The 26879-nt window shown below is 40.5% G+C and overlaps 1 protein-coding gene across 3 annotated transcripts in view; it reads left to right on the top strand.

Annotated features, from left to right (window-relative positions):
* The window catches only part of PXDNL (peroxidasin like), a 419548-nt gene that overhangs the window by 384425 nt on the left and 8244 nt on the right, over positions 1 to 26879 (top strand). For 2 of the 3 annotated variants that reach the window (XM_060610502.3, XM_060610500.3), the window contains 2 exons: positions 12345 to 12459; positions 17020 to 17149. In XM_060610502.3, the coding sequence (XP_060466485.3) occupies positions 12345 to 12459; positions 17020 to 17149 (245 nt within the window). The remainder of the gene's footprint in view (positions 1 to 12344; positions 12460 to 17019; positions 17150 to 26879) is intronic. The other variant, XM_060610501.3, reaches the window with a different exon arrangement.

Genomic DNA, 26879 nt, shown 5'->3' with positions numbered 1-26879 from the left:
AAAGCCATCAGCACGGAGCCCCACGCAAGGCTCGAAATCACGAACCTTGAGATCATGACCCGAGCCGGAGTTGGACGCTTAACCGACCGAGCCACCCAGGCGCTCTGCCTAGATGTAATTTTTCTTATCAACTCAGTCTCAAACTTAGTGAGCAGTTTCTTCGACAAAGGGAAGTGTGAATCTCATATTCCTTAGTTACTACATATATATATATATATTCCTTAAATATTGTATAAAATATATTTTTCTTTCGAAATATCCTTGGGCGTCAGGCCTGCACAATTTACCCTCCAAATCTTTTTTCTTATCCTTCCTATTTCAACCTCTTATATTTTGCTAAATGTTCTGATGTATTTTTTGCATATGACCACTGATATCAAATTCATTAATTTCAGTCTCAACAGGAACTATCCTCCCTTTCAATTGCTCTTTACTTTCTTAGTTCCAACATCATCTAATTAAGCTTTAGGAAGCTTTTCTCCGCATCATTTGCCCTGCCTTCAATTCCTTCACCCTAATTCTCTGTCTCTTCTGACCCGTGGGTGTATCGTCTCCCATTCTTGCCTTGGCTCTGCGGTTCCTGGAAGGGACACTTACTTTTCCTCTCTTGGATCATGGGGGATCAGGTCTGGTTGCTGACATTACCTCCATGGCCAAAAAACCTTGCAGAAGGTGATCAGCCTCTCCCAGGCTCCAGGAAGGCAGCCCATCTCCCCATGATGGTCTCCACCTTCTGAGAAGTGGAGATCCCCAGCAGAAGGGGCAGAAGCTATCAGGGAAACCACAGAAATCTCCATGTCAAGTCCTTCGAGAGCTGAGCTGCCTAGTTCTCTTCCCAGGCTGGACAGCTCCCCAGATGCCAGGGACCCCTTAGGAGGACATGGCCTTGCCCTTTCTCAGGGCCTCAGCGCGGCCCTCTGCGGGCCCTGGTGCATGCATTGGCCTGCAGGGTCCCAGGCAGCGCCTCGTGCCCGGGCGGGAATCCCTGCAGTTCCTAGGGCATCCTCCAGGGGGCAAGGTAGGCACGTTTCTTCTTGCCTTTTGTTGAGCAAGACCTTCTGATCAAGGTCTAAGCTCTTTGGGGGAGGCGTGGGTTCATGAGCTGTCCTGTGTGACAGCGTTAACCAGCAGATGTGGTTGCTGAAGGTCGTGGAGGTTCCTGTTTAATCATTTTACGCACACTTTTGTGTGGGCTAAAAACATACTGAAGCAAGCTGTGAGAAGGCTAGTTTTGATCTGAACCTAAGGTAGGACCTGAAACTCAGTTACAAAACCCTGGTGTCTTTGAAGATGAAAAGCCTTCTTATGTAGAAACTCAGGAGTTACCACAAGGAAAAAGCAAAACACATTTTAACTGTTTACTGTGTCCTTCGTGCTCTCTCCTGTCCCGTTGTCTGGGCAGATGTAAATCCCACGGTCTCTAAGCCTGTTTTAAGAGACTGTTTCATTTAAAGAGGACTTATTAGGATGTATTTTTAATATTGTAGTCAGATCAAACTTCTCACAGGTTTCTATTTGGTCATTTTGTTTCCTTGTGGAGAAACTTGGGATATGACATCTATCTGTTAAAGATGATTATTTTTTCTGCAGTACATCTATCTGTTCATTAAGTAGACATCCCTAAACTCCCCATTTTCTTCATGTTGCATGTTTACAGTTGCTTCAATATTCTGATTTTGCAAGTTAGTTATTTTCTAAGAACCCTATTATAATTTATCAAATTCTTTATTTTTAATTTATTTTTGAATTTTTAATGTTTATTTACAGTTGAGAGAGAGAGAGAGAGAGAGATACAGAGCATGAGCAAGGGAGGACAGAGAGAGAGGGAGACACAGAATCGGAAGCAGGCTCCAGGTTATGAGCTGTCCACACAGAGTCCGATGTGGGGCTCGAACTCACAAACCATGAGATCATGACCTGAGCCGAAGTAAGATGCTTAACTGACTGAGCCACCCAGGTACCCCTGATCTGATCTGTTTCCTTCCAGACCCAAAATAAATCCATACATCCCTCTGTTTAAAAACAAAAATCACACAGCTAAACTCCAAAAACTTAGGGACACCAGGAAAACTTGCCTAGACATCTTGTTTGTTCCATTTCGTCAGTGCCTACTTTCTGCCTTTTGCTTTGTGGGTTTCTTTCTCTGCCCAGCTTCTCTGCCTTATGGGTTTATTTCTCTGCCCAGTTTATTTGACACATAGGTTTAAACCATCCGCTATGTTGATTCCGATTCTGTCAATATGAGCAAACTACAGCTAAATATGTGTGAACTGATTTATTTGAAAGTATCTAAAGACAACTGGATGCCGTCTACCAGGATGATCTGCTTCAGGAACCAGTCACTCAAGGAACCCGTAATTTGAACAGCTGCTGCTGTTAGGATCAGAGAATGTGGGAGAATGACTAAGACAACATTGGAGGCGTAGGCTGGTTCTGATAACAAGATGCATGTGTTTGGTACAAGGGATACAGCAGAAAACTAGGATGCTTATGAGTTAGTCTTTAAATCTAGCACTCTGGAATGATTACTATTGGTATGGAGTAAAGAATATTTTAATTCAAATCATGGAAGATTCTCGTAAAGATTATTGTACCTACTGTTCATGAGATTTCTCTTTTTCTGAGTACGTGAGAAAAATGCTATTCAGACATGTCCTGTCTATAGACACGTATGTCTGTATTATGTCAAAACAACTTAATAGGTTGATTCAGAGTGTATATAAACATCAGGCCAGTTTGTGGAGACAATCATCAGATGCATAAATTGCTTGATTTGGTGTTACTTTTACTTCAGCCAGCAGGAAAGTAGGAGTTTGATGCCATAGGTATGAGCTAGAAAACAGTAAGTTCTTACCAAAAATATGGAGAAAAACATGAGGAACAAAGAGAGGTCCAGAACAGAGCCTTAGCTGTGGAAGTTATCTTATAAGGAGCACATATTCAAAGTATTAATTGATTTGATTTGATTTGATTTGATTTGAAGGACTGAGAATCACTGAAACCTTGCAAGGGAATTGCTAAACTTCTAATTATCAAAAGATCATAGCAATCAAGATTAGCCAACGACAGAATGAATAAATTTAATAAGAAAGTTACAAATCTTGGGATGCTTGGGTGGCTCCATCAGTTAAGTGTCTGATTCTTGTTTTCCCCTCAGGTCTTGATCTCACGGTTCATGGCTTCAAGCTCTGCACTGGGCTCTGTGCTGATAGTGGGGAGCCTGCTTGGGATTCTCTCTGTCTCCCTCTCTCTCTGCCCCTCCCCTACTTACTTTCTAGCTCTCTCTCTCTCAAAAATAAATAAAAAAATAAACATTAAAAAAAAGAAAGTTGAGGGGCGCCTGGGTGGCTCAGTCGGTTAAGCGTCCAACTTCAGCTCAGGTCATGATCTCACAGTCCATGAGTTCGAGCCCCGTGTCGGGCTCTGTGCTGACAGCTCAGAGCCTGGAGCCTGTTTCAGATTCCGTGTCTCCCTCTCTCTCTGACCCTCCCCTGTTCATGCTCTGTCTCTCTCTGTCTCAAAAATAAATAAACGTTAAAAAAAATTTAAAAAAAAAAGGTCAACAGACTTATTTTACCAGCACGTAAGATAATGCAAGATTTCTTAGATTTTCATTGAAATTTAATATAACTCTTAACATAATTTATAAAGCATAAAACATTTCACATTATATTTCTACGTTCTTTTTATCCCTTAGTTATCTTAGTTATAGGTCTTCAGAGCTAGAGATAACCTGAGAGATCATCTGATTTGAAAAAACCAAGAGACATGGGACGCCTGGGTGGCTCAGTTGGTTAAGCATCCAACTTCAGCTCAGGTCGTGATCTCACAACTTGTGAGTTCCGGCTCTGTGCTGACAGCTCGGAGCCTGGAGCCTGCTTCCAATTCTGTGTCTCCCTCTCTGCCCCTCCCCGCTCATGCTCTGTCTCTCTCTCTCTCTCTCAGAAATGAATAAACTTGAAGTATATATATATATATATATGTATATATATATATATACATATATATATATACACCACTTCATTTTGAGATGAGGAAGCAAACACTGCAAACATCCGAGGAACCTGCTCTCGTTATTTATTAGCACAGCTCGGGATAGAACACAGATCTCAGGTTCAAGTCCAGGTTTTGTTTTGGTTTCTCCTTTTCTTACCCTGTAGTGTCATAGCTCGTTTTGTTTTCTCTCTACTTTCTGTAAGTCCCTTTTACCCGTAGTAAATATAGGAACCTTTCTTTAGCTGGATGCCCTTCCTTTTTAGAATCCTGTACTAACATTGTAAATGCAACACTCTTGACATTTTACCATCAATTTAAACTAATTTTTAGTATCATTTAATCAATAGATCAAGAGCCTTTGCATAATACTGTAGACCTCACAGATGCAAATAGCAATATTCACAAGTCCTTATTGCCAGCCTACGTATTTCAGCAGACTGTATAATTGGCACATTTGTTTGTGCCATAAATCAAATAAATCTCACTGTACTGATAAAATGGATTTTACATAGAGCATAAAACATTTCCTTAAGTATCAAACAGAAAATGATTTATTCCCCACTCATTTTAGAAATTAAAAATAACATCTAATGCAGGTGATGTATTAAGACACCATGCCACTTGACTAAATAAAACTTCTTTGAAATAAAACAATTTCACAAAGAGCCAACAGATGTATATTTTCTCCTGGGATTTATGGAACCATCTGGTCTTGCAGTTTCCAGCTGCATCGTTTACGTTAAGTTCTGTCTTTAAAGCATCAAGTAATTTTAAATACAGTATATTTTACATACAAATGTAAATATATTTATGTTTACTCTTGACTTTAGTTCAAATAAATTGTGCTTATGTTTGTAAACTAATGAAAGTTTAATTTCTTCCATAAGAGACTGATTTTATTACCATAATATTTCATGACGTTATGGCTGTTTCATGCTTAACTTACAAAAAGCCTTCAAAGTGTTGCTAAAGAAGTAAGATTTCAGCAACTCCTATAAAGCTTTAATGAACTAATTAATTTGCAACAGCGTTCTCAGGATTGTCTTTGAAAGTTGTTGCTGTTTCTAATAGCGTGCCTTGGGACGTCTCCCCCCTCTCCTTGGCTGTGCTGGTGTAGTCTTTTCTATGAAAAGCGTGTTGACCTCGAGGTGAGAACAAACCTCATGAGCGGGATTAAGTTGCTCTGAACAGCCCTGAAAAGATACAAAATATGATGTGTTCCAGTGGGGATACAGTTAATGAATCCAATTCTACTGATACTATTGACTTTACATGTGGCGTGAGGTATTCACTGGAAAATAACATCTCGTAAGTTCTGAGGATATTGAGTTATCTTCCAAATACAGCCTTCTGCATTTATTTACAATCTGTGACATCCCAGTGGGGAAAAAAAGTCTTCTATCAGAAGTAGGTTGTTAAATAAGCATGGTTCCATTAAGTTGTTTAAGTTAGGGAAAGGCCTCTTAACCCCCAAAATTTGTTTTTCTGGTAACCAAGTCCCGTTTAGTGTTACTGTAAAATTAAAAAAAAATCCTCATTATATTTAGAATTATTAGTGATGTTTAAGTATTGACACTGATAGTGAAGTGTGGTCCCATGAAGTATTAAGTTATTTACCAGTAACAAAGGATGTATCCTTGGCAGATCACTAGGGGAATACGATCAACTATGTAGAAACTAAAGGAAACACTGATGAACCATAAGCAAAAATTAAAGAAAGCTAGTAAGACTCATATGTAGCTGAAGTTTCAGTGTACTAAGAGAATTATTAAAAGTAGAAAAGTCTTAGCTGTATCCAAAAGCAATTTTAACTCTACATCATTACAAGACACATACATAAGCCAAATATTTAGCATGTATAAATATAAAAGCATAGGTAAAGTAAGTCAGGCACATGAAAAGATAGAAACATGAGTGGCAATAACAATATTTTAAAAAGTTGAATTTAAGGAAGAAAGCATTAGTGGAAACAAAGTCTACTTTTATTTAACAATCTATAAGTGTCACAGTTAGAAATGCTAATGTGTGAAATATCTCAGCATCTATTTAGCACACTTTAAAGGAATTGTATTTGAATATTATTGATGAGATCAATTTATAAGAGGTAATATCTGGGGCACCTGGGTGGCTCAGTCGGTTGGGCGGCCGACTTCGGCTCAGGTCATGATCTCGCGGTCCGTGAGTTCGAGCCCCGCGCCGGGCTCTGTGCTGACAGCTCGGAGCCTGGAGCCTGCTTCTGTTTCTGTGTCTCCCTCTCTCTTCCCTTCCCCAGTTCACTTTCTGTCTCTCAAGAATAAATAAACACTAAAAAAAAATTAAATACAATTGTTACTTAGGCATTTTTAAATCATTTGAACAGATAGTTTGTCAAGAAGGTAATGAAAATTAGGTGGAATATTTAATGCTTCAATAATAAATTAATATTTTAAATAAGGAACACTTTAGTTTTCTAAGGCTGCCATAATGAGATACCCCCGGCTGGGTGGCTTGAAGAGCAGACATTTCTTGTGTTACCATTTTGGAGGTCAGAAGAATTGTAGGTACTGATTACAGGACGTGAAGGAGACTCTGTTCTCTGCCTGTCCCCCGGCTTCCCGTGGTTGCTGGCATTGACATTACTTGGCGTCTCCTGATTCACCCCAGATTCTACATTCATCTTCACATGGGTTTCCACCTGTGTATCTGTGTCCAAGCTTCCCCTTTGTATAAGGACACCAGGCACACGGGATTAGGACCCACCCTCCGTCAGTGTGAGTTCTTCTTAACTAATTACATCTGCAGTGGCCCTTTGGCCAAATAGGGTTACAGTCGGAGGTACGGGGGATTATGGGTTAGGACTTCAACATATGAATTCAGGGGGAGCATCCTTCAATCCAGAAAAAATGCCTTTCTGTTGTTTGAAGCCAATGCGTGGTAACTTGTTACACTGCAGTAGACAATTGATACAGTCGTAAGGTGAAAAGAAAATGGAATGCTGATAAGCGTATGAAGAAATATCCATGGTTTTCTGCTGTGACCCCTCCCTTCAAAACAACTGGGAAAGTTCAGTATTGCTCACTAATTCAGATGAAACACCATCTAAAGATAGGAAATGTTCATATACTTGGTTCCTTCATAGGAACCAGGAGCTAGGAATTAAAGTTGGCTGTTGTATTATATAAATACAGTATAAAACCACAGCATTGAGTAGAGTTGTTCTCAAACTCCCCCCAAAATTGATTGCCGTTTTTATTATGTTTCTTTAAGTTTTTGTCTGTACCTTTTTTTTCCTTTTTCTCTTCTCGCCAGCAAATGAGAAGCGCTAAAATGTTAAGAAACAAATGCCGAAGATAACTTAAAACAGTGTTACATATTTTTGCCAGTTTTTAAGGCTGTCATCATTGATATATTTTTAATATGTGTAATGCAGCATTAGGACACCGATATTCCAGAGTTGCAGGGTTTTGATCAATTCACGGAAACGTGCGACTGCCTGAATCACGGTGGCTTCACTTCCCCTACTTGAATTTTATTTGTTCACCCATCAAGGAATGTCCGTCCACTCCAATGAGTGAGAATACCCAGGACTGTTCCTAAGGCATCATGCTGAATCCTCTGACTTCATTAAATCAATCATCAGTGTCTATACCCCTTGTCCTGACATGTCTCCTTACCATGTGTCCACCTCTGGGCCAGACTAGATGGGGTCTAAGTTCGGATATGACTCTTAGGGACATTATTAGATTCTACATGCCTATTGAAATAAACTTTCCTTTTTTCAGTACTCACTGCCAAGCAGACTAACACCATGTTTCTACTCGTTTAATTTGATGGTGCATTTAAATAGCAAATTGTTGCTTTTGTACAAATTCAGCAAATTGTTCTGTGCTGTTTTTCACTACAAAGAAAAAAAATCCTGAAGTGTTTTTACCAATGATTCGGGGAGCGGGGGGGATTGTTTTTTAAACTCACTTGGAATTGCCTTGAAAAAAAAAATCTGCCTACAAACACATTAAGTTTTAATTCATTCAAGGACATTTTTTGAATGCCAGTTGTATGCTTATGAACAAAAACATTTATAACTCTGACATTATGCAAAAGTTGTTTATGAACTAAATAACTCACTTATCTTATTCTCTAAAATTTATTCCAGAAATAAGGGCCATGTTTGAGCTTCCTCTGTGCCTGGCATTCTTGCCGAGTGCTTTGCTCCTCTTAGCTCATTTAATCCTCTCACCAAGTCCATGGGACAAATTGTGTTACCGAGCTCTGTACTGATGAGAGCGGAGTCAGCAAGTTCAAATTGCTTATCCAAACTAATATGATTGAAATGTGGAAGACGTGGTACAAAGCCAGACAGTTTGATTCTTGCAATCAAACTCTTAAACACAGAAAATGACAAGAAACTGGATATTTAAAAATAATGGTTCGTCCTCTTCGATTTCATTCATTCGTTCATTCAAATATTTATTGAGTATGTATCATGTGCAGGTGCTGTACTACGTGTTAAGGATAAACTGGCCGCCCTCCTCTCTGATATCTTCTGAGCCAACGGCGAGTGGTAGATAGGTGTGCGCAGAGCGTTAAGAGAAGGTGATGAATTTCCATCTCACCTGGTCTTAGCAGTTCAAGAAAGGCTTCTTAGAGATGGTGACACGATACCTGTGGTGTTTGTTACTCGGGTGAGATCAAATAAAGTTGGCGCTGGGTGGTGAGCCACCAATGGCGCCGTTGAGAGAAATGAAGAGAGAGGAGATGTGCACACAGGGAAGGATTTCTTTTGGTTCAGTAAAGATCTAGGCCTTGATTCATAGGACACAGGCTAAGGGATGGGTTGGGGAGGACAGCGAAGGCTGTGGCGGATGGGAAGTTCCACATACTGGCGCACGCACACATTGCCTGAGGCTTCTTGGAAATGAGCCATGTTGCTTTGTCTTCATCCACACTTCCTGATGCTATTCCTGAAGCAGGAGCTGCTGTGTTTATTTGTGCCCCACCCCCAAGTCATATGTAGACCAGAAATTTGACAATACTTTTGAGCCGATTTGAATTCAAGTCATTAACTAGCCCTATTCATTCATTCATTCATTCATTCATCTATCCGTTCATTTCGTTAACAAAGAATGGTACCATTATTTTGAAGTTGCACAAACATATCTAAGAGTTTTAATCTTGTTATTTGTATATTTCTCATTCTTTGGTGTAGTGTAGCAGTTAAGAGTTTGGACTTTTGAGGGGCGCCTGGGAGGCGCAGTTGGTTAAGCTTCTGACTTGGGCTCAGGTCGTGATCTCGCGGTTCGTGGGGTTGAGCTCTGCATCGGGCTCTGTACTGATAGCTCAGAGCCTCCTTCAGATTCTGTGTCTCCCTCTCTCCCTGCCCTTTCGCCACTCAAACTCTCTCTCTCTCTCAAAAATAAACATTAAAACAATTTTATTTTTAAAAAAAACGTTGGACCTTTGAGTCCAAATGTCTGGATTCAAATCCTGCCCCTTCTGTAAAAGCTGGAGTACCTCAGAGAAGATAGTGTAACTTCTCTGTGCCTTAGGTTCCTCAAGTTCACAATAGGGATAAAAATATCCACCACACGTTATGACAAAGTTTCAAATAAATAATTGATGTCAAGCCTAAGAACAGAGTTCGAACAAGTGTATATACATATTTATATCAGATATATAAGCAGAGGTGTAAAACCAAAGCATCTACCAAATTAACATACTGTTTAAATTCAGATGTTGTTTGCACAAGAGCCAAATATTCAGCAATCAAGGATGCTTTGCTTCTTCAGCTATATATAACTAGGGATAATACCAAAGTGAATTTTTTAAAAAAAGGATGTCAGGACTCAAACAGCTGCCACATTAAAAGACCTGCATGGTCACTGCAGCCCTAGTGGGTTGCCCACCCAATCCTCCACTGATAGAAACTCTCAGTGCTCCTTCTCTGGTGAAACACGGGTGGGGGGAGTGCTTGTCTGTGTTTCTGTCCACATAACGTGCAGTGCTGTATGTCTGACATTACAAAGACCACTCTTTGCCTTTGGGTTTTATGTATATGACCTTGCATATTCTGTTGGTGCTTTAAAATACATTCTGACGTTCTGTCTCCCAAAAAAAAAAAATGAAAGACGATAGATAATGTGAGTTGACCTGCAGTCCCTTTTCTTTATAGTTTTTCCTTTTTAATGAGAATTAGAAGGGGAGATACTTGCTTGACTGGAAATGCCATGTTTTTCCACTTGCAAACTCTTCAACACTAAGAACCACACCTTATTCCTTTCAATTTTCCCTGCATTGCTTAGTGTAATACCTTCGTTTAGGAAGTTCTACCTAAATATTCATTGACAAAAATGATATATTGTTCTGAAAGAGAAAAACTAAGTTTTATTACATGAGTTAAACCTAATGTTTTTAGGTGGGTTCTTTTTGTTCTCATTCCTATTTCTTTGTTTCTCACCTAGATCTGCAAATATTTATGGATGGCTGATTATTGATGAGGTGCTAGGTTGAGGCAGTGGTGTAAAAATAAGCATGTATAGATCTGTTAGTGTAATGCATAGATTTATGTATAATGTCTGAATACTGTAGTTTCAAAAGTAACATAAGAAACGGTTTCAGCAACATGCATTTCCCACCAGTTGATCAGCAAAGCTGCCCAGTTGAGGTAATTGCCTAGTTGAGGTCATTGCTACAGTGACACCTCCCTTCTTGACTACTTCTGTGTCCCCAGGAATTCTGTAGTTTCATGTTCCTCCTTGATTGTCTGAAGTCTCCCACCTGTCCCGGGGCTCACCCCCGTTGAAGTGACTCAGACTTTGGAATAACCCATTTCTCTCCGCTTACTTACATTTACTGGTTTTTTAAAAAAGTTTTTAAACATTTGTGTATTTTTTGAGAGACAGAGCATGGGTGGGGGAGGGGCAGAGACAGAGAATCTGAAGCCGGCTCCAGGCTTCGAGCTGTCAACACAGAGCCCGACGTGGGGCTAGAACCCACGAACTGAAGTCGGACACCCAACCGACTGAGCCACCAGGTGCCCCCACGTTTACTGTTTTTAAGTTGTATAAATAATGACTTTCTCATTGAAAACTGGGAAAAAACAAAGGAGGTAGAATAAGAAAAAAGAAATAACAAATGTAACCAGTGTTCTAGACACATCAGTGTTACCATTTTGACATGTTTTCATTTCAGTTTATTTTCTATATGTTTTAATATTGGTGAGTTCATACTGTATAATGAAGTCTTTTTTTTTTCATTTTGTGTCAAATTTTACAGAATTTGCAGTTCATTATGTTGTTTGAAAAACTCAGCCTTCAGCTTTGCTCAGCAATTTATCATGGGCCACGTTCCTCTTGATTTTAATTTTCATATACTTAAGGTGAAGTTGTAAGTTGTCTTTACTCCCCCTTCCCTTAGAAATAACTGGATAACTGCCCAACACAAAAAGCTATAGGGTAAGTCCTTGTTCCCCTCCAATTTATGCTGCCCAGTGTAATCTTTTAGTTTCAACTGCATGGTGAAATGCTCTGGGATAGTTACCATGTTCCTCTTCCATCTAGTTTTTCCACCAGTATTAAAAATTCCTTTATTTATTTGTTTGTTTATTTATTTATTTTGAGCTTTAGTAGTTTTGCTTTCTGGAAAAGTAGGTTCTTCTATCGTTGTTTTTTCTTCTTCTCAATATACCTAGTTTCCAATCCAGCTATTTTCAGATGAAATTTAAAGGGCATTTTTTGTTGTCGTTTCATATTTACATAACAATTTTCATATCGTTCTCCTATATTTTTTTAATTGTGGCGAAAAACACCATTACTTCTACACAGAACGTGAAATCTCCTGTGCTCACTAACCATTTTATGCGCACAGCCCAGTCGTGTTAACTCAGTGCACATTGTTGTGCAGTCAAGATCATTTAAAAAAAGCTCGTCTTGGGGCGCCTGGGTGGCTCGGTCGGTTAAGCGTCCAACTTCGGCTCAGGTCATGATCTCCCAGTCCGTGAGTTCGAGCCCCGCATCGGGCTCTGTGCTGACGGTTCAGAGCCTGGAGCCTGTTTCGGATTCTGTGTCTCTCTCTCTGACCCTCCCCCGTTCATGCTGTGTCTCTCTTTGTCTCAAAACTAAATAAATGTTAAAAAAAACTCGTCTTGACTTGGTAGGCAGGGTAGATAAAGTAACTTGAAGGGCTCGGAATTTCAAGCAGTCTGTCTACCGCAGTTTTGTTCCTTTCCTCATTGTCAAGTCCTCCGGTGAGCCGTGTCCTCGGCCACACTGCACTGACTGAAGGGCCTTGCACCCCCCTCCTCAGCTCAAGTGCTAATCAGGACGGTGATGCCAATGTCACACGACGCTCATGTGGATGCTTTTCCCCCACAGGCTGTAGGAGCAGAGGACAGTTGAGAGCATTCGCACAAGAGTCTCGAAAGAAACGCTCTGCTCAATACAGCTATCCTGACGAGCAAGATAAGGACTTGCGTGGGTATGTACAGAAGTATTTAATTTCTTTAGGCTGTTTACTAGAGATTTGCTTCAAATGTACAGTTTGAGGGGTTTTATAGGAACCACAGTCGACTCATTTACATGCAGGATAACTTACACGAAGATGGACAAATAAATAAATTTTGTGATAAATATGGGTCCCTTTTCGCTGTGAACATCATATCCAGGGCAGGCTTGGCAGTAAATGCTTCTCAACAAAGTACAGAACATTGCACATCGTGAGTGTTCTTTTCGATTCCTTAAATCGCATTATGGATATTGCTGTGTTTTAAATTCTTTTTGAAAATAGGAAACTCAGCATATTGTTTGTAGGAAAAGCAATAATGTTTATCAAGTTAAGTTGAGTTTAGTTCATGTACAGTCGGTTGCAAGGAAGGTTTAATTTGTGACCAAGATGGGATATTTTTGAACTCTTGGGAAATCAGGAAATGTCTATCTTGTTACTTTGAAATTTGTTAGGACTTGTCTTGTGACACTTACATACGAGCTTCATCTATGGTTACTTCTTTGCAACGTTTCTCCTCACATTGTCTCAGAAGCTTCTGAACACGGAAACAGGATATATTCAAGTAGCTCCTTTTCACTGAGTAAGTATCAGTAGATGCTTGTGTAATTAAATTACCCAAAACAACAAACAAACAGAACCTTTGTAATTCACAGCCCCCTGGGAGGGGTACGTTGTGACCACACACTAATAACTTTGTCCTTCATAGCAGCCTCCTAAGTATTCTAATTCAGCCAAATTCAAAGTACATCATTGAAGTTCCTGTCTTCAATTAAAGTGGGAATTTGTGAAGTAAGATTTACTTACTGTCTTGTAAGATTTGCCGTCTAGGAGGGGAGGCAGGGTCATCTGATGAGAGAGACGGGTAAAGGCTTCAGATTCTGGCACAGGTTCATGGCGTTTCCACTACATAATTCCAAGTCGTGTAAAATTTCAGAATCTCCGCTTCCTCGACCGTAAAATGGACGGTACTTTCTGGGATTGTTATGTTGGGAATACGTCTATGTGAAGCACCTACTGGTAATGTGGGATGTGGCGTTTTATAGGCATTCCATAAAAGCCAGGATAGCAAATGCTGTTCCAGTGCTCACTATATGCCGAACATTCTTTTAAATACTACGCAAATAGTAACTCATTGAACAAAAGCGCTCGTGCAGGTACTGATACGAAATCGAATTCGGATGCCGTGTGGTTCAGAACAAGGTGTAGTTAGTTCTTCTGGGCCTTTAGCCTAGGCAGAGGCAGTATCTTGCGAAAGCGACTAAGGTTTTGATGAAGGTTTAGGGCTTACCAGTGTGGAAGAACAGTGAGCGTAGTCATGGGAGCAAAGAAAAGTGAGGTGTGTGTTTGGAGAGTGGTAAGGCTGGAGTGTCTGAACGAGCAGGTGTGTTCAGTGCTTAGGGATGAAGAGCATTCCGGAAGAATGTTCTATAAAAGGAGATGGAGGCAGAGAAAGAAAGGGCTTTAATTCCAGGCTAAGGAAGGAAACCTATTCCATATGTTCCTGGGGCCCCTTCTTGCAAGATAATTAGACCACTGACCAGGAGCTGGAGCCCCAGTGAGAACCATCTGTAAATAATCTAAGTGGCAGGAAACAGTCACTGGGCCGTTACGTAACTTAGCATTTCATTTGCTTTGTAATTCACTCTCCTCCGTGACATGCTTCACCAGAGAAAACTTGGAAATAGATGTTGGCCCACATATTTGCAGGCGGGTTTTCTTTTCTTACAAGATGTCAATGGGGATGTGGCTCTGACAGTCACGTCCACACCTATGTGGCAAGGACAGCGCAGCCAGTACCTGCCTTCTGCCCCCTCCTCTCCCCACGGCCACATCCAGGTCCTTCGAAAAGATTCATTTCACTTGTTTGGAGGTGATAACTGAACGTATGATATTATCCACACTCTTAAGATGATGGTGACCTTGTCGAAGTTGCGCTCACATGTGGCCTTTTGTCACTCGGCTACAGGTTGGACGATTTCAATTTCAGCCTCCTGCCAGTCTTCCCGTATTTTACGCTCACACACTTTGCAATTGGAGTTATCGTTGACGTGACAATAAAAAGATAATAGCAGCTTTGTTTTGTCCTGTAGCGACGTACTTCAGTGACCCATTGTAGGTGGTTCTGTGCTGCTCGGGCACAAGACATTCGTATGACGGAAGGTGGGGGGGGCGTTCCAGGGGAAACCGGGCCGAGTTTGCTGACCGGCTCCTACAGGGCCAGAGCCCCTCGATCGCCGTGCACAGAGCACGCAGGCTATGACTCGTGCTTTTCTCGTGCTTTTCTCGTGCTTTTCACTCGTGCTTTTCTCTGCACATTCGTCTTTCTTGCATTTACCCTCCCTCACTTCAACACACTGTTCATGAGTTCGCATCACTTTAACTTGACAAATGTTACTATTCTTTCATCACAAACTCCATGCTGAATTTCATGCTTCTAATAAGAATTGAAAATGTAGTGGGGCACTTGGGTGACTTAGTCGTGAAGCATCTGGCTCATGATTTCGGCTCAGGTCATGAGATCCAGCCCTGTGTCTGGCTCCAGGCTCAGACTCCCTCTCTCTCTGCCCCTCCCCCACTTGCTAGCTCGCGCTCTCTCTCTCTCTCTCTCATAAAATATTTAAAAACGGGAATTTAAAATACAACAACATCCATACTGTCCATGTTTTCTTTCATCCACCACCACCCACCAATAATCTCCCCAGCTAGTATCTTTGTTTGTTTTCTCTCCTTCCACATTGCCTGAAACAAATCTAATCAGGCCCCAAATGTGTGGTTAAGAAAGGACTTTTAAATTTTGTTTCTAAAAATCCTGATTTGCATCTAGCTGTGCAATTTAATAGCTGTATAATATGGACATGTTAACAACCTTCTAAGCTACAGTATTCTCATCTGAAAAACAAGGCTGTTTCAAGTATCTCTTAGCACCGCTGGGTGCCTTGATTGAGGTGATGATGTGGCCTCCGGGGCAGAACAATCAGAACTGCAGGGTCCCTGAAATGGGTAAAGAACTACTGTCTGCTTTATTTAGCCTCGGTGACTCACCCACACCCCCTACTCCAGGCAGAAGCCATTGCTTTCTTCTCTGTCTTCCTCGTACAAATGTTGTATTTCCTGCTCGCTGGTCACCCAGTCTTTTCTGAGAGAATGTGAGCAGCCTCCTTTCTGGAAAGCACCCCCACATCTATGTAGTGTAATGCCGGTCACATGACCCCCCTCATCCTTGTTCCATTGTAAACACCATCCGATTGTGTAAAATCCGGTCTTGCCAATATCAGCTACTCCCTACGTTCCTGCATTCAACGCGTTAGATCTTGGTGATGCCTTTAGACAATCATGCAGACTTCTTTGTGGTTAAATCCCTCTGGTTAGACGCTGATGATTTATAGGAGAGAGCACTATGAAGACAAAAATCTCAGCTAATTTTAATTCAAATTATCCATTGTCATTAATATCATCCATATTGACACTTGTGCCCTTGAATTGATTTGAACACAGCATCATAGTAAAAAGCTGGTGTATGGCCCCTATTGATTCGTGGCACCTCTAAGTCAGTGTCTTAAGGGACATAGAGTTGATCTAGTGACTGAGCGTAACTGGCAGTGGTAACTTCTGTTCTTTTCCAGTGCTACCTTTTTCTAACTTCTGTCCCTCTGATGAAGACTCTGTAACATGTCCTTGGTTTAGGAATTGTTTTACAAGCTCATAGGACATGTCTGGCAAGCCATTTTCTTACTCAACAATAGAGGACATACATCAAGCAGAACAAAGGGGAACGGTTTTGAAAGTTACGACGACTTCTTCACAAGGAACAACTTTTAACAAAATTTGGAAAAAAGAAAAAAGAAAACTTGGCATAGCATGTCAAGTAAATCAAATTTATATATAAATATTTTTAACAAGATAGCATAATCATAGATGGGTGGAACTTTCATTTCAGTTTTCTGAACTCATTATTTACCTCTGTCTTTTGAGAACTTCAGTTGAACTCCAGGAATTATCTTTTAAATTCAGCCCGAGAATTTTTATTTCCTTTTATTATCGACAATACTGAACTATTTTGCATCTGGTTTAAGATTAGATTTTTGTCAGACTAGTATTCTTATCTTAATTTAGTTCTTGCCATGAATTTATAATAGAGCAAGGAACTTTCCCACCTGGGTGCTATATAATATATAATATTTAATTTGTCACTGCTCTTTCACTGTGAAATGAAATGAGCAATTTTTAGCAAAAGACATAATTTGAGATCTAAATAATATGTCAGATAGATAGGTAATACTTCATGGCATTCCCTTTATTTCCTAAGAAACATTTCCTTATCATTTTAAGTAAACTGTGTGAAGCAAATGTGACACTCTGGATTGTCTCCTTAAGTGCCATTTAATTTTAATTTCTAATTCCAGTCACATCTTTTTCTTTTTATGGTCACACAGAACAGCAGTGACAATGCCACGTACATTCCAATGCCTGAGAAATACTTGTTGATTTTTTTTTTATCATGCAACTTTTATTTTTCAGCGTTTTATTTGCTTCTTGTACACACAGGCAACAAGATCACTTGTCTGTAGATGAAGATGGTAGAAATGTGACGTTTCTGGCAAAAACAGAGTTTGCCCACGATTTCAGCAATTTTGCAGCAGAAATTCAAAAAACCATCAAAGCTCTCAGAGAACAGGTATGTTCCCACGCCCAAATAATACGCCCTTATTGTATAGATTGGAATAAATAGATTTAAACAAATCTGACCAATAACTCTGTAAGTATATAGCACAAAATCGGGATAATAAAACGGGGTTATTATATATGTGGAGAGCTTCCTTGTAATAGTTGAATTCAGGGAAGGAGGACTAGGGTAAAACCCACATCCTGTCTACTAAATGCCGATGTGTTCCGCACACAAGGGTTCCTGTGTCGGGGGCTCTGTTCCTGCTCAGTGCATCCCTAAATAGTTGTGTTTGATTCTCTCTTCATCTCTGTGGATGTAGATAATTTGTAACAGGCACAACGCATACTTTTCTTATAATTTTTTTTTTGAAATGGAGTCAAGCAAGCATCTTAGGGATTACTGCTTTGTCTGGCTTTCCTTTTCTGAAAAAGTGATTGTTGAAAATGAAATTTCCACATGCCTCCGCACTTTTGCTTATTTTCTCAGTTGTCCTGGCTCATGGTTTATTTCACTTTTTCTAAAACTCGGGAAGGAACCCATGAGAGATTTGGCTTGATTAGAAACGGCAATTCGATGGTTTTATTCAGACATGGAGTCTGATCTCTTTCAAGGCACGGTGCCATGCTGGCTGTTTCTTTGACTTCAGTGTTACTGGCTTCAGTATATGCTTTCCTTTGTACCGTCAGCGCCTTGAGGCAGAAAGCACTGCGGGGGGTGTGAGAAGAACCCAGGGTCTGCTGCCAGGAACTTCCAATTTTACGAGTTGTGTGACCTGGGCAATTTATGTAACCACTCAGAGCAAGTGTCCGGCCTCTGGACTTTCAGGAATGTAATGAGAATCATATGAGATTATATGGCAGGGGCACTTTGTGAACAGTAACCCTCTCAATGTATTACTGTTGCGTGTGAACATAAACATTCATCTCGCATAGAAATGGGCGATTACCTGCTTGCTGTGTGTGCCACCCCGAGGGGCTGGCCGCAGCCACGGTCCGCATCAGTGCTCTACCTACCCATCAGTGCCCGTCCTTGTGACCAGAACGCCCACTTGTCTGGTCACGGGTCCAATCTGAGTCTGAACATAAATCTGAAAGATGTGAAGCATTGTTTCTAGAAGGTTATTCTTAAAGGTTTAGGTTATTCTATCTTGGCCTGGTTGAGGCGACCTAGGACTCTGGGACATCACTGAGTCTGGGAACCTCTGTTTCATTTGCAGTGAGCTCACGTGTCATAGAAGAGATAAATTATAATGGCAGGGCAGAGTCCTTAGCACTGGGCTGCAGAAGGTGGACCCTGCTGATTTTAAACACTAGTCCATTTATTTATGTAGGAAATTCTTTTTTTCATAAACCTCTTTTATGGGATTTGCAGACACAGGTAGAATCCATAAGCAACATTTCAGTCCAATTTCATCTACATGTTGTTGGTGATAATTACACCTTTGATATGTTTTATAGTGATTAGAAGCCTCCCAGATACCCTAAGACTACAGTAGCTGGCCCTGCTACGTGTCCAATAACACTCTGCAGTCGCACGTTATCTCTGAATCTATCCAGAAAAAGTGTTTTCCCTGTTAATTTGCTCTGTCTCTTCCATTCCATCGTAAATTTCTTAATAGCTGGGACGATCTCACCGCTGGATTCTCTGTGCCTGACACCTTGGTTTGCGAGCATAATTCGTTCTGGAAACGTGTTTGTGATCCAAAGCACTTGTATATCAAAGCGGATGTCCCCGTAAGAAGTAATAGAAACTCAGATGATTCATTCCACAACCCAAAAATATTCACATAAAAATGATTACAATACTGCAATATAGCGCAAAATAATAAAGAAAATACAAAACGTAAAAAAAAATAACTTAACCTGCCCTTACCTTTGAAACCTTCATGGCTGGTGTGAGGGAGACAAGAGAAAGGAGGGCTATTGCATGGGACGACTTTCACTATCACTAATGGGCCATTGTATACGCTCACACGAATGTTGACTACAGTACAGTATTAATCAACTCTTGTCATATACTGTACTTAATGTAACTGACAATCAGGCAGCAGAGGGAAGGGTCTGACTGAAGAGTCAGCCTGACCTAGAATGAAGCAGAGCATTCCTAAGCTTACTCTTGTATGGAAAATCAAAGGACTGTCCATAGGGCCTTTGAAGGGACAAAAAATATACTAATGCCAGTTGTGGGCACCTCCCAACGTTCTGAAAAATCACTGATTACTGACAAACACCACGGCCTGAGATTGAACTTCCAAGCATGGGTGATGATCCCCCAAAATCCCGCAGTGAGAGAGAGAGAGAGAGAGCTGGCGAGCCAGCAAGAAGGACCATGGGCTCGGTTGTGATCATGTGACATTCGGCATCATGTACTCCTCGTGTTGCAAGACAGCGCTCGTTTATTGAGTTAAAATTTATTAGAAGTGTTTGCTCTTCTGGTGGAACACTCACATAACAGGTTACTCGCCATCCAGGGTTTTCCTGTGGTTGTTGAAAAGCAGTCTTTTTGTTGTAATGCAAAGAGTGTCAGAGCTATCAGGAATACAAAGGGTGTGTTAGGACCGGACAAGGCTGGAAGAGGCAGTTAAAAGGTCCTGAGAGCTCTTCTAGAAGTCCGAGGTTTCCCTTCTGCAGATGGGAAGACGTTGCAGTGGTGCACAGAGCCGTGTGCGCACTGAATGACGCCTAACAAAATCTTCACAGGTAAAAAATGGGATAAAGAAACAACTGTGACGTAATACCAGCATTGGGAAATCAATGCAGATCGTGTCAAGGAGATTGAACAAGGAGAAGAGTTGAGAATGGAACACAGATAAATGGAACCCATTTCCTGGGTGGCTCTCAGGAGCGTCTACAGCTACACCCAGGACCAGAGCAGTAGGCACTCAGAGGTGGACAGGAAGAAGACAGGAGTGCTGAGGGCAAGCCGTATTTTCAGATAGGAGAAGCCCTTAGGATTTGCTACTAATCTGTCATTACTGTACAAAGACCTGAGTTTCAACGTTGAAATGGTGAAAGTGAGCCTCTTAGCTGAAGACAGACATTTCTGACGATTCAGCGTGTGCAGCTTTGTGGCTTTTCTATTGCCCGTCAACATGGATGCAATATATCCTGTAAATAAATAAAAAACAAAACTCGAACGCTTTGATGTATGAAAAATGAGCATCCAGATAAAGTCATGTGTATTTTTCTTGGTCAAATTAAAGACAATGAAGAAGTAGATTAAACAGGATATGGAAACAGTAGTCCATAGTGGTACTCATCACACGGGAGATTATTGTTGTTCTTGAGACCTGTCCCTTGTCTATGATAAAAGAGTCCAGCCTTCATTATTAGCGAAGGGTTTCGACCTTTACTTTCTAACCCTAGGTGCATTATGTCTACGGGGCTGTGAGATAGTGTCAGTCTTGACAGTTTCCGCTGTTTGTCGTTTACATTTATTAGGTGACTTTGGAATGTCCAGAAAAGATATGCATTGATGTTGATCCCTTCACCATGATAGAATCAAAGTAATGAAAGTGGTCTGCAAATTCCATGGTATTCTAGCCGCATTGTAATCGGTGGATTATAGCGGATTATATTTGCCCTTTAAATATGATTCTGATCATTGCAGAGATAATTAGAGCCAAAGCTACACTCGGAACATTTAATTATTTCAGTTTTTCATAGTGCCTGATTTACTTGGCTGTGGAGGGTGTCTGGTTGGGGAGGTGGTTGTATATAATAAATAATGAGATGATATTTAAAAAAGTATACCTTTAATTAAAAGTAAACTCTGAGCGAGGTTTTCAAATTGGTGTCACAATAAGTACTTTATAAAGAAGAGGTGAAACTTGGGGACAAAATCTCAGATCCCTGGTATCATGTTGAATGAATATAGAGTATAATAAGACATATATCAGACTCAAGCCATCAGATTTTTAAAAGGAAATCCAAGCCATCCAAATCAGGTCTTAAACCACTTATTTCAAGTTCTATTCAAGTTAAATAAGGTAGACAAGGTTGCATTTAATATTTAAAATTAATAAGAGAAGCATATACTATATTTTGGTATAAATGTCAAGACATAATAAAATTGAACCGTGGTCTTCATATGGTATATGCTTTCTCCACAACGCTTTAGTATAATGGGTATATTTTCTCCTTTTCTAGGACCCTATCATACAGGTATTCATTATTTTATGGTTGAGGTTTATGTTGTTTATACCTCTGTCGTTGTGACATTATTAGCCAGAGCTAGAATTTACTTAAAACATTATAGGCTAGGAGTTTATCTTGCAGATATAGCTTTTGCTTGTAGAAAAGAAAATGTCCTGTATATTTTGATGCAATTTCCAGGGCCCCAAGGTGATAAAAAATGGAGTCTACCTGTTTTACTATATGGAACTAAATTTTCACAGAATTACATAATCATGACAGGCAACTTATTTTTCTGTCACTTTTCAGAAATTGTATCGTACACAGTCAGATCTCAGACCTTATGACACAACTCAAAAAGTGCCTAATTTTGAGTATTGACAAATAGCACAGGGGAGATGCACAGATCTCACTGAACTATTTGCGTGTGTTTACTTAAAATCATTTGGAATACCACATCAATTTTATGACATTTTAGAGGGAATTTTATTTTCTGATAGTTTCTGATAGTTTGTTATTTCTTGTTATGGTTTTCTCAATAGAAAGATGAAATTCTGAAATTAAATGTAAACTGTAAACTTATTTTATTACCCAAGGGGATGTATTGTATAAGTCAGGTCTCAGTGAAAATAACAGAAACTCCTCTAGTTGTTCCAAGAAATATTGGATTTTCATACAAGAAGTAGGAGGTTTTCACAACTGTTTGGAAAAGTGAGAGGAACAGAAGTCATAGAATCAGGTGCGGGAAGCTGTTTGGTCCACAGGAGTTTACCTGGAAGCCACAGTGAATCTCAGCAATTTTGCAGAAGTCTCAAGGTCAGCCTGTGTACCTGTTAACAACAGTGCTCGAAAATAATACTGCTCTCCTTCCCAATCGTACGTGAGTGCCTCTCATGGGTAGGACTAACCCAGAACCATGCATGGAAAGAGATTGGGGTATGGTTGTCTAGATTTCTCCTGAGATCTGTGGAAAGGTGCAGTTGATGATAAGTTAATGATAGGTAATCCATGGCCCATATTTAGGCAAGATCATATATTTCGCTCTAACTTGGTAATTGGTTGGGTGGTGGGAAGGACGGAATGTGAAGCTAGAAAGACACCTTGTGGTCACAAAGACAAAATTCTTGGTCTGAATTAAAATTCGTTTAAACAAACAAACAGGTATGAAGAGAGATATACAGAGCAACAGATTGACCGTTGTAATTTATTAAGCCAAAGTGAGTCTTTTCATGAGTTCAACAGGGGCAAAAATAATAATAATTTAGACTGGAGAAGAAAAGCATAAATTATAACTGTTCCAGAAAACCCAGATCCATCACTTAATTGAACAAGTATATGAGGATGAGTGAAAGAAAGGAACCAAAGATACTCCAGAGGCTTCTATTGAATTAAGGTACAGGTAATGTTACCAATGTAACATTAACTAATGTAACAAACCATGGAAAGTGAAACAATGAAAGCTAAAGGAAGTTGTGACATACATAAGGAACAGAAAGATGTCAAGTATGGCTGGAGACTAGGTAATCAAGAATAAGAAAAATGACATGAGGTGAGTCTGATGTTAAAAGTACTTCTGATAAGATCCCACATGGAAGTAAGGAACATGTAATTGGACACGGAAGGATAGATGATCCTTGTTACAAATGGCAAAGAACTTAGGTAATTTATGTCTACTGTTTTGTGGAACTGTAACCTGTGAGCGATGACCTTGGATATCTAGCTGAGGAGATTTCTTTTTTTTTTTCAACTTTTTTTTTTTTTTTTTTTAATTTATTTTTGGGACAGAGAGAGACAGAGCATGAACGGGGGAGGGGCAGAGAGAGAGGGAGACACAGAATCGGAAACAGGCTCCAGGCTCCGAGCCATCGGCCCGGAGCCTGACGCGGGGCTCGAACTCACGGACCGCGAGATCGTGACCTGGCTGAAGTCGGACGCTCAACCGACTGCGCCACCCAGGCGCCCCTCTAGCTGAGGAGATTTCTAAGCAAAGTATTGAAGGAATGTTCTGACTTAACCTTCCTGCTTATAGTAAAATGCAAAAGGAGAAAGAGAAATTGCAAAAGGAAATGTTAAGCAAAAAGCAACTAGAACTTGAAGATTTAGAAAATTCTCAGCTTCTCCTAGGTACCTATCTGTGAGAAATGAAAACATAGATCCACATGTGAACTTGTATATGAGTATTCGGAGTAGTGTTATTCCAAAAGTGAAGATAACCCAAATATTTATCAACTGATCAAACAGAATGTGGTGCGATGCGATGGACTAATTTACTTGGCTGTAGAAAGGAATCGAGTACTGATACATGCGACAACACTGAGGAGCCTTTAAAAACATTATGCGGGGCGCCTGGGTGGCTCAGTCGGTTGAGCGTCCGACTTCGGCTCAGGTCACGATCTCGTGGCCTGTGATTTCAAGCCCCGCGTCGGGCTCTGTGCTGACAGCTCAGAGCCTGGAGCCTACTTCAGATTCTGTGTTTCCCTCTCTCTCTGCCCTCCCTTGTTCATGCTCTGTCTCTCTCTGTCTCAAAAATAAATAAAACATTAAAAAAAATAAAAAAATAAAATAAAAACATTATGCTAAGTGAAACAGACCTGTCAGCAAATGTCACATACCACACGATACACAAGCTGTCCAAAGCTGTAAGGCTTGTAAACAAATCTATAGATTTGTAAACAGAACAAATCTATACAGACAGGAAGTAAAACCAGTGGCTCCGGGAGTGGAGAGGGAAATGGAGGTTGAATGCTGATGCATACAATGTTTCGTTTTGGTGTAATGCAGTGTTTTAAAATTCGATCCTGCTGATGATGGCACAATTTTGTGATTATACTAAAAAACACCGAAGGAGAGAGGTTTTCTAAATTCCTTGGGGTTTTCAACATAGACGATCCTGTCATCTGTGAATGAAGGCAATTTTGTATCTTTTTATCCATCTATATACCATTTATTTATTTTTTCCCATAAATATATATATATATATATATATATATATTTAACCTTTATTCGTTTTTGAGAGACAGAGAGACAGAGCATGAGTGGAAGAGGGACAGAGAGAGAAGGAGACACAATCTGAAGGAGGCTCCAGGCTCTGAGCTGTCAGCACAGAGCCCGATGTGGGGCTCAAACCCACAAACCGTGAGATCATGACCTGAGCCGAAGTTGGACACTCAACAGACTTAGCCACCCAGGCGCCCCTATTTATTTTTTTATTATTTCATTACGACTAATGCCGTAAGATAGTAAATGTAAGATAAAGAAATACAAGATGATTTACTAGGACTTCTGGTAAAAGTTTGAATAGGACTGGTGAGAAATGAGTTCCCCGTCTTAGGTGAACAGCACCCCTGAATCTCATCATTGAATATGATGATTTTTGTAGCTTTCTAAAATCAACTTGTGAGAATTCCTCATTGTTACGAGTTACTGAGAGTTTTTATCGTGAGTAAGTGTTGGATTTTGTCAGGTCTTTTTTTGTTACTGGTATCATGAACATACGATTTTTTTTTTTTAGTCTGTTGATATCATAGATTCCACTAATTGGTTTTGGATATTAAAAGCCTTGTCTCCCAGGAATGAATCACATGTGATTATGATATGTAAGTGTCGTTATACATTGTTAGATTAAATCTGCTGTGTTGTTGCAAATTTAACCACCCCCGTGCATGAGAGGTACTGGTTGGTAGCTTTCTGTTCTCCTGGTTCTTAATCTGGCTTTGGCTTTAAGTATTCTATTGGCTTCTATGTTCTGGAAGGGGTTGTGAAGTATTGCTCTTATTTATTTCTCCTTTCAGTGTAAGTCACCAGGGATTCCATCTCGGCCTGGTGCTTTCTTTGTTGGGAGGTTTTTAAATTACTGATTTAATTTTTTAATAGATACAAGCTGTTCAGGACATGTATTTCTTGTGTGAGTTTTGACACTTTGTGTCTTTAAAGGAGCTGATCCATTCCATCTGTTCCTTGAAATGTACGACTAAAAACCCTAAACATCACATTTAAACCAACAAAGGAAGACTCAGAATGGTGGAGGAAAGAAAGTTTTCTGGCTAGTGACCATGGGCCCGTAATGTTTCCCGGGTTTCAGTGTTTTTGTTTTTTCCTCACATAACCCAGTTTGGAGCTGAATAGTCTGGCAACTTCGAAACAATAGGTAGAAGGAAAGAAAGGCCCAATGAAACCTCACTCTCTCTAGGCAAAAGACCAGGACATGGGCAGCCTAGTGTTAGAGAAAACTTGCAGGCTATAACCACCCTACGCCAGCTAAACAAAACAGACAACTGTGAGTCCACCCACTGTTAGCAGGGCTCCTCGGTGAGGAGCCCAGACTCCCACCCACTCCAGCTGTATTGAGGCATCCTGACTCCCCCGGTGAGGCTACTGTCCTGGGAGGCCAAGCAGAAAACAGGGGCTTGCATCCCTTGTAGGTGGCTACCATCAAAAGCAGTGGAGACTGTGGGCACTTCCGCTCTTACCCAGTAGCGGTGAGGCACCCCTCTCCTTCCCCACTGGGGTGGTGTCAGAGGAGGCCTCTTGGACAGTTAGGACCTTCCACTGCTTCCCACTGGTAATGAGATTGCTGTTTCCTTTCCCCACCCGGTGGTGTTCGTGGAGGCTGGGTGAGGAACAGTCAAAAAACGTACCTACCTTTCCCAGCTAGTGAGGTATAAGCGGAGGCCCAACGGAGAGCCAAGACTCTCAACTCCATATAGTATTAATGAAGAGTACTCCCTTGGGCATCAGCAGAAACGAAGTGGGGAACGTAGACTTCTACTCACACATTGAAGCAACGGTGTGGTGCCCTCCTTCTCCTGCTAGAGCAGTTTCAGAGGAAAACACCTGCAGCAGAAGGTTTAAATAACAGCCAGAGTTCTCATACCATAACACTCAAGATGTCCATATTCAATAGAAAGTTATTCATCATGCCAAGAACCAGGAAGATCTCAAATGGAATGAGAAAAAAAAAAAAAGACAGTGGAATCCAACACTCAAGTGACAGAGATACTACAATGATATGAGAGGGATTTTAAAGCAGCCACCGGGAATTCAAAGAAAAGAACACAGGGCAGTGAAAAACAGAAACCACAGGTAGAAAACAAAACAAATACTAAATTGGTATATTTAAGCCCTAACAGAGCAATACTTTTATTAGATGTAAATATTCTAAATATCCCGATTGAAAGACAGATATTAACAAACTATTTAAAAAGCATAACCTGGGGCGCCTGGGTGGCTCAGTCGGTTAAGCATCCGACTTCGACTCAGGTCATGATCTCATGGTCCGTGTGTTCGAGCCCCGTATCGGGCTCTGTGCTGAGGCTCAGAGCCCAGAGCCTGCTTCGGATTCTATGTCTCCCTCTCTCTCTGACCCTCCCCCATTCATGCTCTGTCTCTCTCTGTCTCAAAAAAAAAAAAAAATAAACGTTAAAAAAATTAAAAAAAAATAAAAATAAATAAAAAGCATAACCTAACTCTAAGCTGTCTATAAGAAACTAACTTCCAAGGTAACAATATAGGAAGGTTGAATGTAAAATGGTGGAAAATATATATTATGCAAACATGAATCAAAATAAAGCAGGAGTAGCTAAATTAATTTTGGAGAAAACAGATCT

The sequence above is a fragment of the Panthera onca genome, chromosome F2, assembly GCF_046562875.1.
Source record: "Panthera onca isolate mPanOnc1 chromosome F2, mPanOnc1 haplotype 2, whole genome shotgun sequence".
NCBI lineage: Eukaryota > Metazoa > Chordata > Mammalia > Carnivora > Felidae > Panthera > Panthera onca.
Note: the sequence above shows the minus strand (reverse complement) of the source record. Positions and strands in the feature narration are given on the sequence as shown.